At 43.2% G+C, this 15,276-nt stretch overlaps 1 protein-coding gene across 1 annotated transcript in view; it reads right to left on the reverse strand.

Annotated features, from left to right (window-relative positions):
• Positions 1–613: 613 nt before the first annotated feature.
• otud7b (OTU deubiquitinase 7B) overlaps positions 614–15,276 on the reverse strand; it is a 34,519-nt gene continuing 19,856 nt past the window's right edge. Inside the window, exons 4-12 of the mRNA XM_035163531.2 lie at positions 14,857–15,084; positions 14,317–14,418; positions 13,725–13,852; positions 12,213–12,319; positions 11,649–11,776; positions 9,751–9,900; positions 8,901–9,015; positions 6,945–7,023; positions 614–5,914 (exon numbers count right to left, since the gene is read on the reverse strand). Of these exons, the coding sequence (XP_035019422.1) occupies positions 4,433–5,914; positions 6,945–7,023; positions 8,901–9,015; positions 9,751–9,900; positions 11,649–11,776; positions 12,213–12,319; positions 13,725–13,852; positions 14,317–14,418; positions 14,857–15,084 (2,519 nt within the window). The 3' untranslated portion in view covers positions 614–4,432. The remainder of the gene's footprint in view (positions 5,915–6,944; positions 7,024–8,900; positions 9,016–9,750; positions 9,901–11,648; positions 11,777–12,212; positions 12,320–13,724; positions 13,853–14,316; positions 14,419–14,856; positions 15,085–15,276) is intronic.

Here is a 15,276-nt window from a genome sequence, read left to right on the forward strand (position 1 = left end):
TAACGTAATGGTTTTAAAGCTGAAGAACTTTTAGTTTCTCTTAATCTGTGATAAAAACCTTACAAGCTGAGAGTTAAAAGTAGCTTTAAAATAATTGCAGAGCTGCGACTAATGATGATTTTGATTATTCATTATTCATCTGCCAGTTTTTACATCTATAAAATATGAAAAACCTTCTCATAATCATTTGTTTTGGACTTTTACTCTGTTAACAGAGACATAAGTAAATGAAATGCAACAAATAATTCTACATTCAAATTAATTTCATTTTGGATAACGTGTGCTCAGCCTGTTTATATCGACTTTATATAACACGGGAGAGAAGACGAAAACGTGGATTGAAAGTGCGATTTGATTTTTGGATTATAAATTAATACTTAATATACAAATTTCAAACAATTGTCAGTTCATTCTGTCATTGGACAAAGAGTTTCAACTCTAATTCATCACCTATTATATACAAACACACTATATGTCAGGATCAAATTCAAGATGTGTAACACTTTGTTATATATATATATATATATATATGCAGAACCTGACTCATGTGTGACTCAGGAATCAGCCAACGACAAAAGGTTTTGTTTTAAAACACAAAAGAGAGAAGCAGCAGTGTTCTTGAAATACAATGAGAATTTATTCAAACGGTGCAAAAAATTAATAATAATATAATAATAATAATAATAATAATAACAACCTAACATAAAATCTGATGTTCTTTCTATCCAGATTGCACTGTCACACAGCCTCGGGAGACTCTCCTCTCAAAGACAAAACAAAACATTCAAAAGATAAGAAAATAAGATGAAACAAAATGAAATAATAAAAAAAAAAAAAAGATAAAAATACCAGGACATCTGAAATCAAGTTGAAATAATGCACAAATTTGGTAAAATGAATTGCGGTTTACATGCAACAGTTCCAGTCCCATGCAACTCTAAGTATTCCATGTCAATGTCACCGATGATGAATATTCTGTTCCCACAGAAACGACAGTGTTTTTACAATATAATATATAAAAATATACTCGGGTCAGTTGTGTTGCAAAACTAATTCTGAGCCATTTCTCTTCAGGTTCGGAGGAAACGCGCCGGGTCGACCAGAGCGTTCCCGTCACGTTTCAGCATAGCATGGGTTGGTTTTGGTAGGAGAGAAAAATAAAAAATAAAAAAACGGAAATGAAATGTACAAATCAAAATGCAACAAATAAAAGCCAGACTGCTATGACAATTAGCCATGTGAGAAAGAACATCCTAACTCGCCTTAACTAAACATTCCACAAGGAAACCTATTAAAAAAATCTCACTATAAATATATATTCTCAAATGGTATCTCGTTAGGTCAGCATTAAGGAAATTAGTTTGCAACGAGGGAGCCCCGCGTTTTCACGAGGCTCGTCTGGGAGTCGCCTTCAACAACAGTTCTACACCCAACCCAGGCTCTTACAAGCTCATCGTCCGTCCCTGCTTCAGTATCCAACAATATACATTCTTACCATTTTTTAAAAACACTGTAAAACTTTGGGCTTTTACAAAAATAACATGGAACATACTCATACAACCTCTCATTGTTTTTTTTTAAATCTTAAATACAAAAAAGTCTAGCCTGTGGAGTCCGATGTTTTTAAACACAGTTCTGAGGCATCCGTTTTCGTTGCAAAAATAAAAATAAGAAATGGATTTATTAAGCTAGTTATTACTTTGGAGGGAGGACAGAGAGTATGCACACATACACGTTCCTTTCTTTGTTAAACAGGCATCACTTTCCCATAGGAAGAGAACATTTGATGGGATTTTAAAATGCTAGTGCATGAACACGTCAACACACAAACACAGCAAATGTTTTCTTGGGAAACTGTGTTTTTTATTGTCCTTAAATGCACGGCAAAAAAAAAAAAAAGCCTCCCTCCTTCATTTAACAGCATCTGCAATTGTTGGAAAATACCTAAACATATTGTTATAGTGTTAAATTAGTACGTGTGAGATTTATTCCCCTGACATTTTGGTAATTTATGTTTGTAGTTTGGGTTTTCGAGCAACAAGGGCAAACTCCAAATACTGGGTTCAAAGACAAAAAAACTAAATCAGGGGCGCCCTCATCTGGGCAAGGCAGTGACTTGCATACTAAATTGTGCTTTTCTATTGGACTTCGTGCCGGAGGAGTGGAGCAACGAGGGTCACTCCACCATGGCTTATCATAAGGGAGATTATTCATTATTTAAGTAGTCATTTTGACATTTGCACAACAAAAACAGCCTTAAAATGATAACAAGGAAAACTCAAAGACAGAACACCAGCTGGGTATCAACTCATTGATACCCTCTGCCGAAACTGAAAAGAGAATAATGGCATTATTTCAAAAGCGTCAACACAAATGAAAATAATATTAATATGTTAAAATTTAGGGGGCAGTAGTCGTCAAAACTGCAGGCGATGAAGCAAGCAGTGGATTATTTGATTTACATAATTTTTTTCTTTTCAGAGGAAATACATGGTGATGCCGCGAGGACAAATGTCAAAAAAGGCAACTAGGAAATTGAGTTAGATGGTGACACTGGCACCGAAATGCTGTAGCTCTACAGTAACTGAATCCTTTAGAGAAAAAACCCTCAGGCCCCTAATTTCCCATGAACAGAGGTGGCAGTGTCTGCAGAGATGAACACAGGACAACAGTCAGGCCACTTCCGAAAACAGCAAAACATACGGTATCGACGGACATCAGGAAAGTGCTTGACTTTGTGCAAAAAAAGAGAGAGAGAGATCAGGTTTCGGGGCGAGACAAATGCCAGGAGTTAGGAAACCGCCTTCAGTAGAACTTTAAAAATGTTTGCAGTGGGCGACCAAGCCAATGAGGAGTAAGACGTCCCTCCGTGGATGCGACGTTAACCTTTAGTGTGATGATGAGAAACATTTTTTTCTAAAAGCAGCAGCAGAGTGTCGAGGGTTTGTCGTGACGTTCGGAAACCAGAGTTTGTCAGTGCAATGTGAATTATTAGTTTTGAGCATCAACATCCAGCGAATGCGAAGCAGCATTAACAGAAACAGAAATTGGAGACAATTACAACTGCAGAACGTTTTTCACTCGGATGCAGCTTCGTGTTAACGGTTTAATTAACAGATCTCGTCGTTTGCTGTACAGAAACTTTGACCCGTCTGAAATCCAAAATGTATTGCATGGCATTTTTAAACAAACCTTATTTAAAATGCTCTATTCACACGCGTCTCCAAATTCTGCTGGTCTGGATGTGACATCTTCACCTTGTAGTGTGTTGTATTGCATAACCTGCGTCGGCCACAATAATAAAACGCCTCAACACCATCCATTGTGACAGGACCAGGAAGACCCAATAGAGAAACATTCCAACCACATGTGAAATCCTCCGAATCAGGCTCCGGGAACAGCATCTTACTATTGACCTATGTTGCTATGTCTTCTTGTTCTACAACGCCGGGTCAATAATGCGACCGACTGCTGACATCTTCAAAATCCAATGTATAGATATATGACTTGGACAAAATGTATAGTTTGCTTCAGCCGGAGAGATACTACTAACAATGCAGGACAGTGGTGTTGGATGCATGAACATTTACGTGTGTTTGCAATCTGGAACATTAGCACCACAGCAGCCTACAGAACGCTTAACGATTAGCATTGCACGGTAGTTGCAATTTTGCATTATGCAAATGGTGACCGACGAAAAAAAAGGATTAACTCTGCTGTTTCCCGAGGTACGTGTGATGCAAGCATCTAGTAACAGTAGTGTAAAATGAAATCACTGATATCACCCTCAGAGGATGTGACTTCAAAATGCTCAAACGTCCCTTAATTCACCACCCAAACATTATCACGGACCACAAATGGAGAGGAGACACTCGTGCCTTTTGTTTGTGCTTGCATCGCTGTTTGTGTAGTGCGAGTCTGACTTGGTGTGTATGTGTGCATGCACTGTGTGTTGATAAGTGTTATGTACGGCGCCTGCCATATACATTCTCTCCACTAGGAGGAGACAATAGCAAGGCGTTAAAATCTGATAAAGGAGGAGAGCCTGCAACTCACTCACACACACACACACACACACAAACACACACCCACACACACAAACACACAAACACACACACACACACACACACAAACAAAACACACGCACACACACACACTCATACACGACACCTGCATAAGAGCCACAGCAAAATGTAACAGAAGTGCAGTTAGTTTATCCTATGGTCTAATACCATCTCCCCTGCAGTCAGAAGCCACCCTGCTCATTCAGTAATGGAGTCGACTCTCCGTCACGCTCTGAGGTGGAAGTGACACAGCTGAGAGAGGGAGGGAGCTGTTTGACGTTCTCTTGTCCGTACAGAGGCTGATCCGCCCCAGCCGTCACTTTAACTGAAAAGGCCACTCAACGAATTCAAGCCATAGCAAGGTCCGCTCAGAACCTGTGGATGGCCGGTTCTGTCTCCCTCTTCTTCAGCTCCTCCCGGTAGCAGTAGGAGCAGTAGTTGCCCGTCTCGGGGTGTCCGAAGTAGGTGCAGCTGGGTGTCCGACAGCGGCTGGACGGCAGGCCGGCCAAACCACCGGCGCTGCCCAGCGAGTAGTGTCTGACTGGTGGTTGCCCACTCCGAGAGTCTAGGTTGGGGTGGATGTCCCGGAAGCCGTTGGTGTAGCTCCCAGCAGCAGCAGGTTCAGACACAGGATAATCTGGTGGGACGAACTCTGGGGGGTATGAGGGCGCAAGGCGGGAGGGACTGAGGGAGGAGGGGCCTTGTGGGATATTGTACTGAGGGTGTGAGGGTCCCTGTGTTGTGGGGCAGTGTCGCGGAAGTGTGGCATACGAGGGGAGGCCAGGGTAGGAGGTTACCGGGGAGCCACCGGCTAGCTGGCGCCGATTTTCCATGTAGCCATGCATGTGAAGATGCTGGGTGAGGGGTGCAGCAGCAGGAGTCTGATCAATGAAGGAGGGCCGGGGGATGGGAATGACCCCAGAGTACATAGAGGGGCTCAAAGGAGAGGATTTGAGGGGGTTGAAGGAAGGGGACGAGTTCTCTGACAGCACCTCTTTGGCCTCATAAGGCCGGTAAGTCAGCTCCGTACCACCAACCACCTCCTTCTTAGATGGCTGGATGCCATTGGTGACGCCCTTCCTCTCTACATCACGACGCTGCTGCTCCTGCTCAGCCCGAAAACGCTCCTCTGCGTCGGTCAAGTAGCGCTGGATCATCTCCTCCTGGAAGGGCTGCCTGTTGCTCGTGGTGAGAAGGCTGGAGAAGATCAACTTTCTCTCACCCTGCATGGCGGCTCGTAGGATGCCGAGGCTAACCTTCACATCTGCACTGTACTTGTAGGTCTCGTTCTCGATACTGCTCCCACCACTGCTGCTCATACTGCTTCCTGTTCCATTGAGACGCTCGCTACCTGAGGAGGGGGAGCCTTTCCCAGAATCCTCTGAGGCATGGGCTGAAGGCGAGCTATCCTTGCTGCCCTTCCTCCCCCTAAATGAGCCCTTTTTCTTCTCCCCGCCCTCCTGCTTGGCACCTCCAGCTCCAGCGTTCTTTCCCGTCATCAGTCCGCCCACGTTCTTTTTCAGCTTGCTGCCCAGGCTCTTGCCAAAACTGCCGAGCTTATTGGCCACAGAGTCTGCCCTCTTCTTGTCTTTATCCTTGTCCTTCTTGGTTTTGTCCTTCCCAGCTGTTCCTGTCCCTGCCGAACCTGTGCTAGAAGAACTAGATGAGGACGAGGAGCTGTTCTTGGCCAAGGACCCGCCTCCAAAGGTCGTTGATCCCGTGGTTGTGTCACAGTTGCCGTTGGAGCTGCTGCTGACTGACTCCTTGTCCGACTCGCCTGAGTCAGGAGGCGTGCGTGTATCCTCTCCTGCCGATGCAGTGGGAGACTCGGGCTGTGCCAGAGGCGCTTGCTGCAGAGAAACAAAGCAGAAGCACAAGCTGGAAAAATACTGTAGATGTGTATGAGGAAAATGTACATCACCTCCAACCCACTGGAAACTAAAAATATATCAAATTTATAAGACACGGATGTTACTTGTAGTTCAGATTCAGTGTCCTGCAATCCTTAAAGAAGGAAAGTCAAATTCACTACAGTGCAGGCCCTTCCCCCCTCAGGTGTGGGGAAGAAGAAATCAAGACATAGCAGTTTTGAAAAGAGAGATTCACAGAGTTGTGTTTTTTGCAGACCAGAGGCTTCTCTCATATTTACTCGCGTGCTAAAGAAGCTGTAAAGAATAATAATAATAAAGAATTCTGTATATGGCGATGACATGACCTACATAGTGGTGCAGTATTCTGATCCCAAACAAGGAGCAGTTACAGTCTCACAGCAATAACAACCATCACAGCTATTTTGTGGCAGCATTGACAAACAGAGTAAGCCCCTGAATCACATACAGAGACTCCTGCACTGCCAAATTCTCTGCAGCTCAACCATGAAAATGCTCTAAACGTGTCCCTCCGAGCTGCCTGGTGTTAGCATGTAGCACACAAGAGGACCTTTGTCATGGTGTTTGTGTGGCGTGACGTTATGACCTGAAAGGTCCAGTAAATTGTGTTTTCACAAATGGTTTGTACAGCAGTCAGCTGCTCTTATGTCTAAGGGAAACTCAAAATCTTGCCCTGGTTTATAATGAGTGTGGAAAATTAACACTAATCACAAGCGGCTGCAACACTTGAAGTCAACAAACGACCTTGGCAACAGTGTGATTATCACATTACAAGGTGGGTTATTTTAAATTCCAAAACTCAATTTGGATGGTAAAACACTGAACGAGTCTTTGGAACACTCTGCTGTCTTCATGGTTAGTTGAAAAATAATTCACTATTCTTTTTTAAAGAATGTCTAATAACACGTATGATTAAACCTGTTTACAGAGCAGGTCTTTATACAGCTCTGTAAACATCGCTGTGGATGAATGTGTGGACGTGGATCTGTACCTCGCAGGGCAGAGGCAGCCAGGTGACCGTCATGTAGCTGTGTAACATCTGGAGCTTGGCCTCCAAAGAAAGAGCCACACTGGAAGGAAAAGGGAGAGAGAGAGAGTGAGTGGGAGAGAACGAGAGACAAACCTCAACGAGACGAGAGCATCACAGAAAATGATGAAGTACAACAGTATCCTTGCTGTTAGACAGTATTGAACAGCATTTGTGATCTGGATTCTAAAACATGATACTATGATTAAATGTGAGGTATGTGCAACCACAAAGTAGATCCAGATGTGGTGGTAGTAGGGCTGGGTGATTAAACAATCTTGATAATTAATATGAAATAAACAACGAGTTAATTACAATTACAATTACCAGTACCAGTTTGGCATGACCCTCATCCGCATAATAATGCTATTAACAATAGTATTTCAAACCTGACGTGTCTGTGGCCAAAGCAAAGGGAAAAAACCTCATACACATCGTTGGCAACTTAGCAACTGTGAGAAGAGTCAGACGTCTGCACGAGACGAGGAAATTGTGGTGGAAAAGGGTCACAGAAGATCTGTGATTTCGAAATGGTTTCTATTTATAAAACTGGCTACAACAGGCAAACTGGTGTCAACAAGGACAGGAAACACACCAAATGTTTTCCACCATTTGAGAAAAATAACATCCCACTAAAATGTGCAGAGACACAAAGACTGCAGTCCCAAACTGCTAACACTACGCAAACAAGAAACTGGTGGTGATGTTCGTTCAGACCAAGAGGTGACGGCCGTGACGTCACCCTTCGGTTTGTGAACTGCTGTTTTGAAGTCTCAAATTTGGCATTTTTTGCATCACCAGCTTGTTTTTTTGAAAGCAGAAGAAAAAACATATTTGGAGGAATGAGGGGGTGGAGCCTGACTTAGAGCTTGAGGACACTGCACGCCCACCTATACCTGTGACCTGCGTCCATTGGATGGTACTAGCTGTCAATCACACTGTATCCTTGTTCCAGTGTTTTATGGTCTATTTGGCTCTAAATGGGACCATAATTTACAAAATGAACATATTGAAGAAGACTTGAAACTAGAGATTGTGATCATAAACTCCTTAATCTATACTGATGTTATACATCAAGTGAGAAGTAAAGTCATTTTCTCATAGACTTTTATAGAAGCTGACTTCTTTTTGCAACCAGTGGAGTCGCCATCATTCGAGAGGAAACCGGTTTCAGGTGCTTCCATAGTCTATGATTCAAACGAGCCGAACCAAGCGAGCTCGGGTTGGGACATGGCTGAGAATCATCACAATGTTGAACCTATTTTTCAGTTTTTCCATCACCAGTCTGGATGTTTATAGTAAAGGTTGTTAAATTGCTTCAAACAAAATACTGGTTGTCTTCTTTAATTTAGGCTGATAATAAAACTGCAGGTTAAGTTTCCACACTGGTGGTATTTTGGCTCTGAATGATACAGCAAATGGCAGAAACACTAAAAGTCTCTCGCCGCTGTTATGATTTCTTGTCCTGCAATAAATAGCCTTTTAACTCGATGACCTTTTCCAAACAACGTTAACAGCCACTCGTGTAATATCATCGCCTTCCACAATTTCATCTCAATGAGATATCCACGGTGTCACCGGCTGACGAAACAAGGTGCAGGATTTTTTTTTTTTCTTACTGAGAGGCTATTTTGGTGCTCCTTCTCCTGCTCCATTCATAGAAGGTATTTAGAGCTAATCTTATTGTCACCGGCAGTGAGTGTGGCTAATCTGGAGTCAGGGGTCAATCCCCACACACTGACACACTGCTGCCTGTAACACTGTACACATGCAGGTGTCACTCTCGTTTTCATCCGTATCCTTTGAGACCCTGTGCCGGCACTTGAGACAAGTCATTCTGTGAAAAGCACTGAATGCATAAATTGAACCTGACAAAAATCACAATGAAAATGGATGACGTCCTCTTTTGAAAGTCCGTACCTTGCCAGCATCACATTGTCTGAGTCATCCTTGCCCCACTCCCAGTCTTTCCCAGGATCCACAGCGAAGTGCAGAGGCAGCATTTTGTGCTCCGAGTCCGTGAGAGGGATCACAACTGCGGGTAGAGATGGGGAGAAGGAGATAAATTTATTTTTATTCAGCACTCTGGATTGTCTACAGAGAGAAGTGATAATAAATGTTCCACTTTCTGTAGCCTACTCTGTCTGAGCAGTATTGTTTGTGGATGCTTCGAGCGGTTTGTTCTTGAGCTGATATGAATTCAATGTCCGAGCAGCATCTTGAATTTGAAGGATAATCTTGCAAATTGTGCACAAGAATGTCAGCATGATTTATTGGTTTAGTTTTGTTATCGACGCTGCTACTATGGTTTCTTTATTTTTTTGTACTTTTTCCTCTTCTAAAGAAGCCTGTTTAAGGCTGGGCACGTAATGTGCACTACACGATCATAAAAATCTATCAATAAATCAATCATTTAACTTGAACACTAACAGGTGGTGGTTGGCTCACTTGCTCCCTTGCTCTTGAGCTACAGAAGTCACTGGACACACTCCAAAGCCCATGGGCCATTAGTCATTATTCTCAAATAAACTGCTTAGGTCAATATTTAAAAAAGACTGAACCATCAAGCAAAAGCACCAAGTGCTAAATGAGAAAAGAAGCACGTAGTGATTACTAAATACCTTTGGCTATAAACCCTCTGAATTATTATTGAATATTCAGCAAACCTAAGGAACAATTAATGTAAAAATGTTATGCACTTTATTGACGTCTTTAAATATCAGCTCCTCACTAAAAGGCTGTTAAACAGAATGATGATGCCAAGCATTACCTTGCTCTTTGGAGCTGTGCTTCTGCTCCATCGAGACCAGCGCTGAAAAGTGCGCCTGGTCATACGCCAGGACCAGCGGCGAGCGATGGCACTTAGCAGCTGGCACCTCCAGCGGTAGGTATATGCCTCCGAACGGGATGGGAGCAAAGGCTGCGGAAGAGCAACAAGGACATTAAACCGTCGGAAAAGCACGACTTAAGCAATATTCACAGACGTCTAGAGCAGAGTGGGAGAAGGAGAGGGTCTTAAGAGTATTAACAAAGCAAAGCATATTAAAAGCTATGACAACAATCAAACTCGATTAGAGCGAGTTGTAATGGGGCGAGAGGGGGCTGCACTTCGGCGTGGAACAGGTCAGTGGGGCTCGATTACATGTGCTCTCTGCTGCATGGCACTTTTGCATTAGTCCAGATTGTAAACACACATTAGAGGGTCGGTAACAGACAGACAGGGCCGGTAAGAACTTTATGGATTGTTTTATGGTCCACTGGTTGACCCGATTGTCCTGATCCTGACCTTCCTGCTCGCGGGCCCCCCTCCTACTTGACCCATGAGCCATTTGCCATTTTCACCTGACAGCCCAGTGCTTCCACTACAATCCTCCCTCCTTTAAAACTGTTTACTCCATCTGCCAGTATCAGAATATGTCGACCTATGCGGAGCAGGGTGAGGTATAAACACACAACGTCTATCAAACTGATTAAATTCTATAAAATCTAATCTATGAGATAAGTGATATTGACATTAACGTATAAAATACAGAAAACTTCAGGCTCTGCAGCTTGGTGAGTAGCAATGCTTCATCTCCTCTACTTACAAACTGAAGCATAGCACCTATAAATTATATATAACAATATTATGATTAATCTTATCTGCACCCGATGCATCAGACCCATTTATACTGGCTCTCCCAGATTTCTTTTAATTAATTTTCCAACATAACACACGACTTACACTCCATAGTGTATGTTAATAGTCTATCTGTTTCTTTCTATCTTGCATTCATACAGAGACCATACATAATTATGGTCATGCTTTAAAAACTATGTGTGAATTAATGAGAATCGCATCATGCACACATATATTGTCTTGACTGGTACCACAAAGGTTGCTGCTGGGAAGGGCGAGTTTCATTTGATGCACATGCACATGAATACATGTTCACGGATGATTTGTTCATCTCGTCCAGGCTGTGGTGTGTAAACACTGTTGCCAGTTTGCGTTTATCAAGTGTACTAGTTGTATTTCACTCCCGCTTTTTTCTTTTTTAAAAGGCACAAAGTCACAGAGCACAGTTCTGGACGTGGCGGGCGATGCACTGCCCGGCGACGTTAGCGAGACAGACAGCGAGCGATGCACTGCAAGCTAGCGCGTCATTTCAAGTGTTACTTGCTGACGTCAAACTTGGAGAGGAGAGAACAAGGTTATCTGATCGTTGTTCCAGCAACTCACTCTCATAGTGTTTTTTTATTTCTCTTTTCTGCTTCATCCTCCCATTGAAGTTTGACACTAGTGGGAGAATGGCCCTTGTGGAATTAGAAAATTGTGTAGTGAGGAAATAGATGCCATTGGGCTTCAGGTATATTCAACGGTTTACCATCGGTTTTCATGTAATAAAGGGTTGAGGCAGCGGAGAAAAAGCCGGACACATACTGCCGCTGAACTCAATGTGTCACAACCCCCTCTTTTTTTACTAATTGACAGACATATTGACGGATAAATACAATCCCTGAGTACAAGGCTTTTTGTGTGTTGCTGAAAATGTATGCGTGTATGCACAGAAGTGGGTCAGTGGTAGTAGTTCATACATTACTACTTCAATAACTCAAACTCGATCAATGTCAGTCTTTCACATCACACAACATGCACTAGTGATGCCGGGCTCTCAGAATATTTACCCTCTCCTCCAGAGTCCCTCAGCATGGTGTCGGCCACCACCACTATGGGTCGTCTGAGAACGTGAGCCAGCACAAAGACGTGAAACTCCTCCAAACTCTCATAAACCGGTTCATCCGAAGACTCCGCCCTGAGGACAACAGCAACATAGCTTCTGGTTTAGACACACACACACACACACACACACAAACAAAAGGTTTACACAGTTTCATGTGTATTTGACGTTAATGCAAATTTAATCTTCTTGTAGGAGTTTATAACTGAAAATAAAAAAATGTAGATAGCAGACTCTTTGATGGCCACAAAAACAAGAAGAATATTGAGACTTGCCTGTAGTTAAAGTGGTTTTGAGTATAAAAATGACATAATTTGGATTTCAAAACATTCAAACTGAAATTTTTAACCCACATAGTTATTTATAATACAGTCAATTGCAGATGAATTCAATCAGGGCCAGTCGCTCAGTTCTGATTGTGAGCGCAGTTGTTTGTTCATGAATAAAAACATGAGTGTGACCAAGTATGTGGTGGGTTAACAGCCTCTGCTTTGTCTGGGCCAGACTTTACCCGTTGGTGCCGTTGGTGCTGTAGTGTATTCTCGGCTCACTGGAGGCTAACTTCAACAGTTCATTCCACTCCTTCTGCCACTCCTCCTCCGTGTACACCAGACCAGACTGAGGAGAGAGGAAACACACAGGCAAACACACATTTAGAGAGCGAGTGTCAAATGTCACAAAAGCATGCGGTGCGTTATGGCATCTAACCACAAGGTTACATGCTGACAATTGAGAGAAGGGATTAAACCAGAGCTTTTTACGACCTCCTGTGTCATTTCAACAGAGGCATTAGGAGCCTCATCAACATCCTGATTTTAACCACCATATATGGAGAAGAAGAAAACTTTTTTCCCCCCCCCTTCTCACACATTCACACAAAAAAGCTTCCCAGTGCAGCCACAGTCATCTGCCGCTGCCCACAGAGCAGCTCCTCTGGAACATTTTTGGTTTCAGTGATTTTCTTAAGGACACCTCAGAGATACAGTAGCTGTTGACGAACGGCTGAACATCAGGCAGTCATGCGCGCGGCTCGTCCTCTGTGGGCGTCTGTACACTGTGTGCAGCCGCTATGGAAAACAAACTTAACCTCTGCTCACACCTTGTATGTGTGTCTTGTGTGGTCTGATCACAAGTGGGCCGCTCAAAGTACATCAGTTCAGACTTGGCATTAGAATGCGTCTCCATATGTGTGACCACTTGTGATTGGATCTCACTTCCTCCCTCTACATGCAGATAAACACATACAGGCAGGCAGCTGTTGAAATACCTATATACACACACTGAATGGCCATTTTATTAGGTACACCTGTGCACTCTAATGCAATTCAACTGTTATGCCATAAAAGCAACTTTTATAGTGCCACAATTATCAGCTTTTTACTTTCCTTTTTTATCATTGTAATAGAGTTGGAGATATTATAGAGGTGTTAATTGAAATAAATACTTAGGAAGTGAGGTCATAGTTGGCGGGGGTGTACCAGAGGTGTGTCTCACACTCTGGCCTCCTTACATAAGGGTTAGAAACACCTCACCACATAATGTATTAGAACTGTTGAATTGAACTGCAGTAGCTTTTGCAGATGGAGCTGATAAAGTGGACAATGTTTGCAAAGCTCCATGTTTACACAATGAAGCAATCGGGAGAAATAGGCTTTTCATATCTGATACAAAAATGTCTTCCTATACCTGATATACTAAAAGCTTCAAATATTATACTGCTACAGAATGACGATGAGTATTATGTAAGTGATGTCATAGGACTGTTGTGCCATATCAGTGTTTTGTTCTCTGGTGTTGTTTCCTCTTGTCTCTGTGTTTTAAAAGGAGCTGGAGGCGCACAAAGGCCGTTATTTGTTCAGTCTCCCTCTGTATTTTTTCCGTGTGGTCAAATACATCCAACAAGCAGCATTCTGATCAAACGCTCGCAACATTCTCTCTGCTCTGGACCCTTTGCTTTGCCCCCACACAGTCGGCACAGAGCTACAAAGATGACCCAGAGAAAAGTGCAGCCTACAAAACAGACCTCTTTGTTCTGCTGGGTCTGCTGCCACCTCCACCTGCGCTTCAGTGCCTCTCTCTCCAGCCCGTGATCCATCAGCGCATAGAGCGACTTACGCAGCATCAGGTCGCGGTCATGAAAGCCCCACATGCCTGTGTTACAAAAGAAAATGATCGAATTTAACAAAACATCTGCAAACTGCACTTATAATGATAAAGAGCAACAGTGTTATTGTGTAGTGTTGTTGTGCTGACATGTTTGAAAGAAAATTGTGTTTGCCTCTTGAAAGACCAAAATAAATAAAATATTTATTTTGCAGTAAATGAAAAGCTGAATTAGGCTTTAAATACTTTTAAACTAATATTACTTTCACATCTACTGTCCAGGAGATGCACTACAAGACATGGAACAATGCCTGCACATTAGTTGAAGCATTATTAATTTTCTGGACTAGGGCTCCTAAGTGGGCCACAAAGGCTAAGTGAGTGTAGTGCAGTGCAACATTGTAAAACGCAATTAGTGCTTCCGCTAACAATGGCGCGCTCTTAATGAACGTTAATAGAGTGTGAAACCTGCACAGTACTGGGGTCTTGTTTGAAAGGTCTGTGATACTCACCGAGCGAGGCTGCATGTAACAGGCAATTTCCATCTCCGCTCGTTGCCAGCGGCAGCAGATTCTGACAGTTTGAAACTACTTTTGTCCACCAGTTCAGTCGACCTGCAGGCGGACGGCAAAAAAAACTTGACTCATCGGTTTGAATTACAAATATTGCGTAGTGCTAAAGTGCAAGTGTTTGAGTCATTTACAAAAAGCTGTTGGTATAAGAGCTAAACTGGGTGTGGAAATGAATTTGGAACAATATTTGGGAGAACTTCCAAATGTTCAAAGCCAAGCCCCAAAAAGTTCAGTGCCAGATACGACAAAAGGAAACAGGCAAGTCACCTAAGAACTGAGCCATTTTATAACTATTTTCTATTACGACTGGTGTTGGTGTGACCTGCAAGCTAACAAAGTATAACCCCGAAGTCAGACTTTTCAAACCAACCGGCTCAAAGCTCTGAAAATCCACAGGTAATTCTCTCTGAAAGCAGAGATAGTATTTGGTTGAGCCCTGGTGGCTAGAAACCCTGTGGGCCTGTGTTCAGTTTCTCTCACCTGCATGCTCCAAGGCCACCATCATTGACTGCTCTATAAGATCCCTCTCGATGAAACCACGGAAGTCATCCTGGTACACGGTGAGGTCTGGTAGTTGGAAAGTGCACAGGGGCGTGTCCAGAAGCGGCTCATTGCTGCTACCACCGGTGCTGGAGACGTGAGAACGGGCCAGGGACACGATGGTTGAACTGGCGTGGGAAATACCCCTGGACAGCCGCTTCTCTGTGGCTGTAATAAAAACAGACAAGCAGAGGATGAGGAGGAAAATCTTTGCTAACAAGCAACCTTTTCCCGGGAACTTTTCCTGCCAGCCCTGTAGAAAAATGTCCTGAAAATGTCAGAGGGAGCCCATGTGAGAAAACAGCAGAATGTCCAGGAAATTCCAAGCAAGTGTGTGGACGTGAAACTGGAAGAAAGAGA

The sequence above is a fragment of the Hippoglossus stenolepis genome, chromosome 8 (assembly GCF_022539355.2).
Source record: "Hippoglossus stenolepis isolate QCI-W04-F060 chromosome 8, HSTE1.2, whole genome shotgun sequence".
NCBI lineage: Eukaryota > Metazoa > Chordata > Actinopteri > Pleuronectiformes > Pleuronectidae > Hippoglossus > Hippoglossus stenolepis.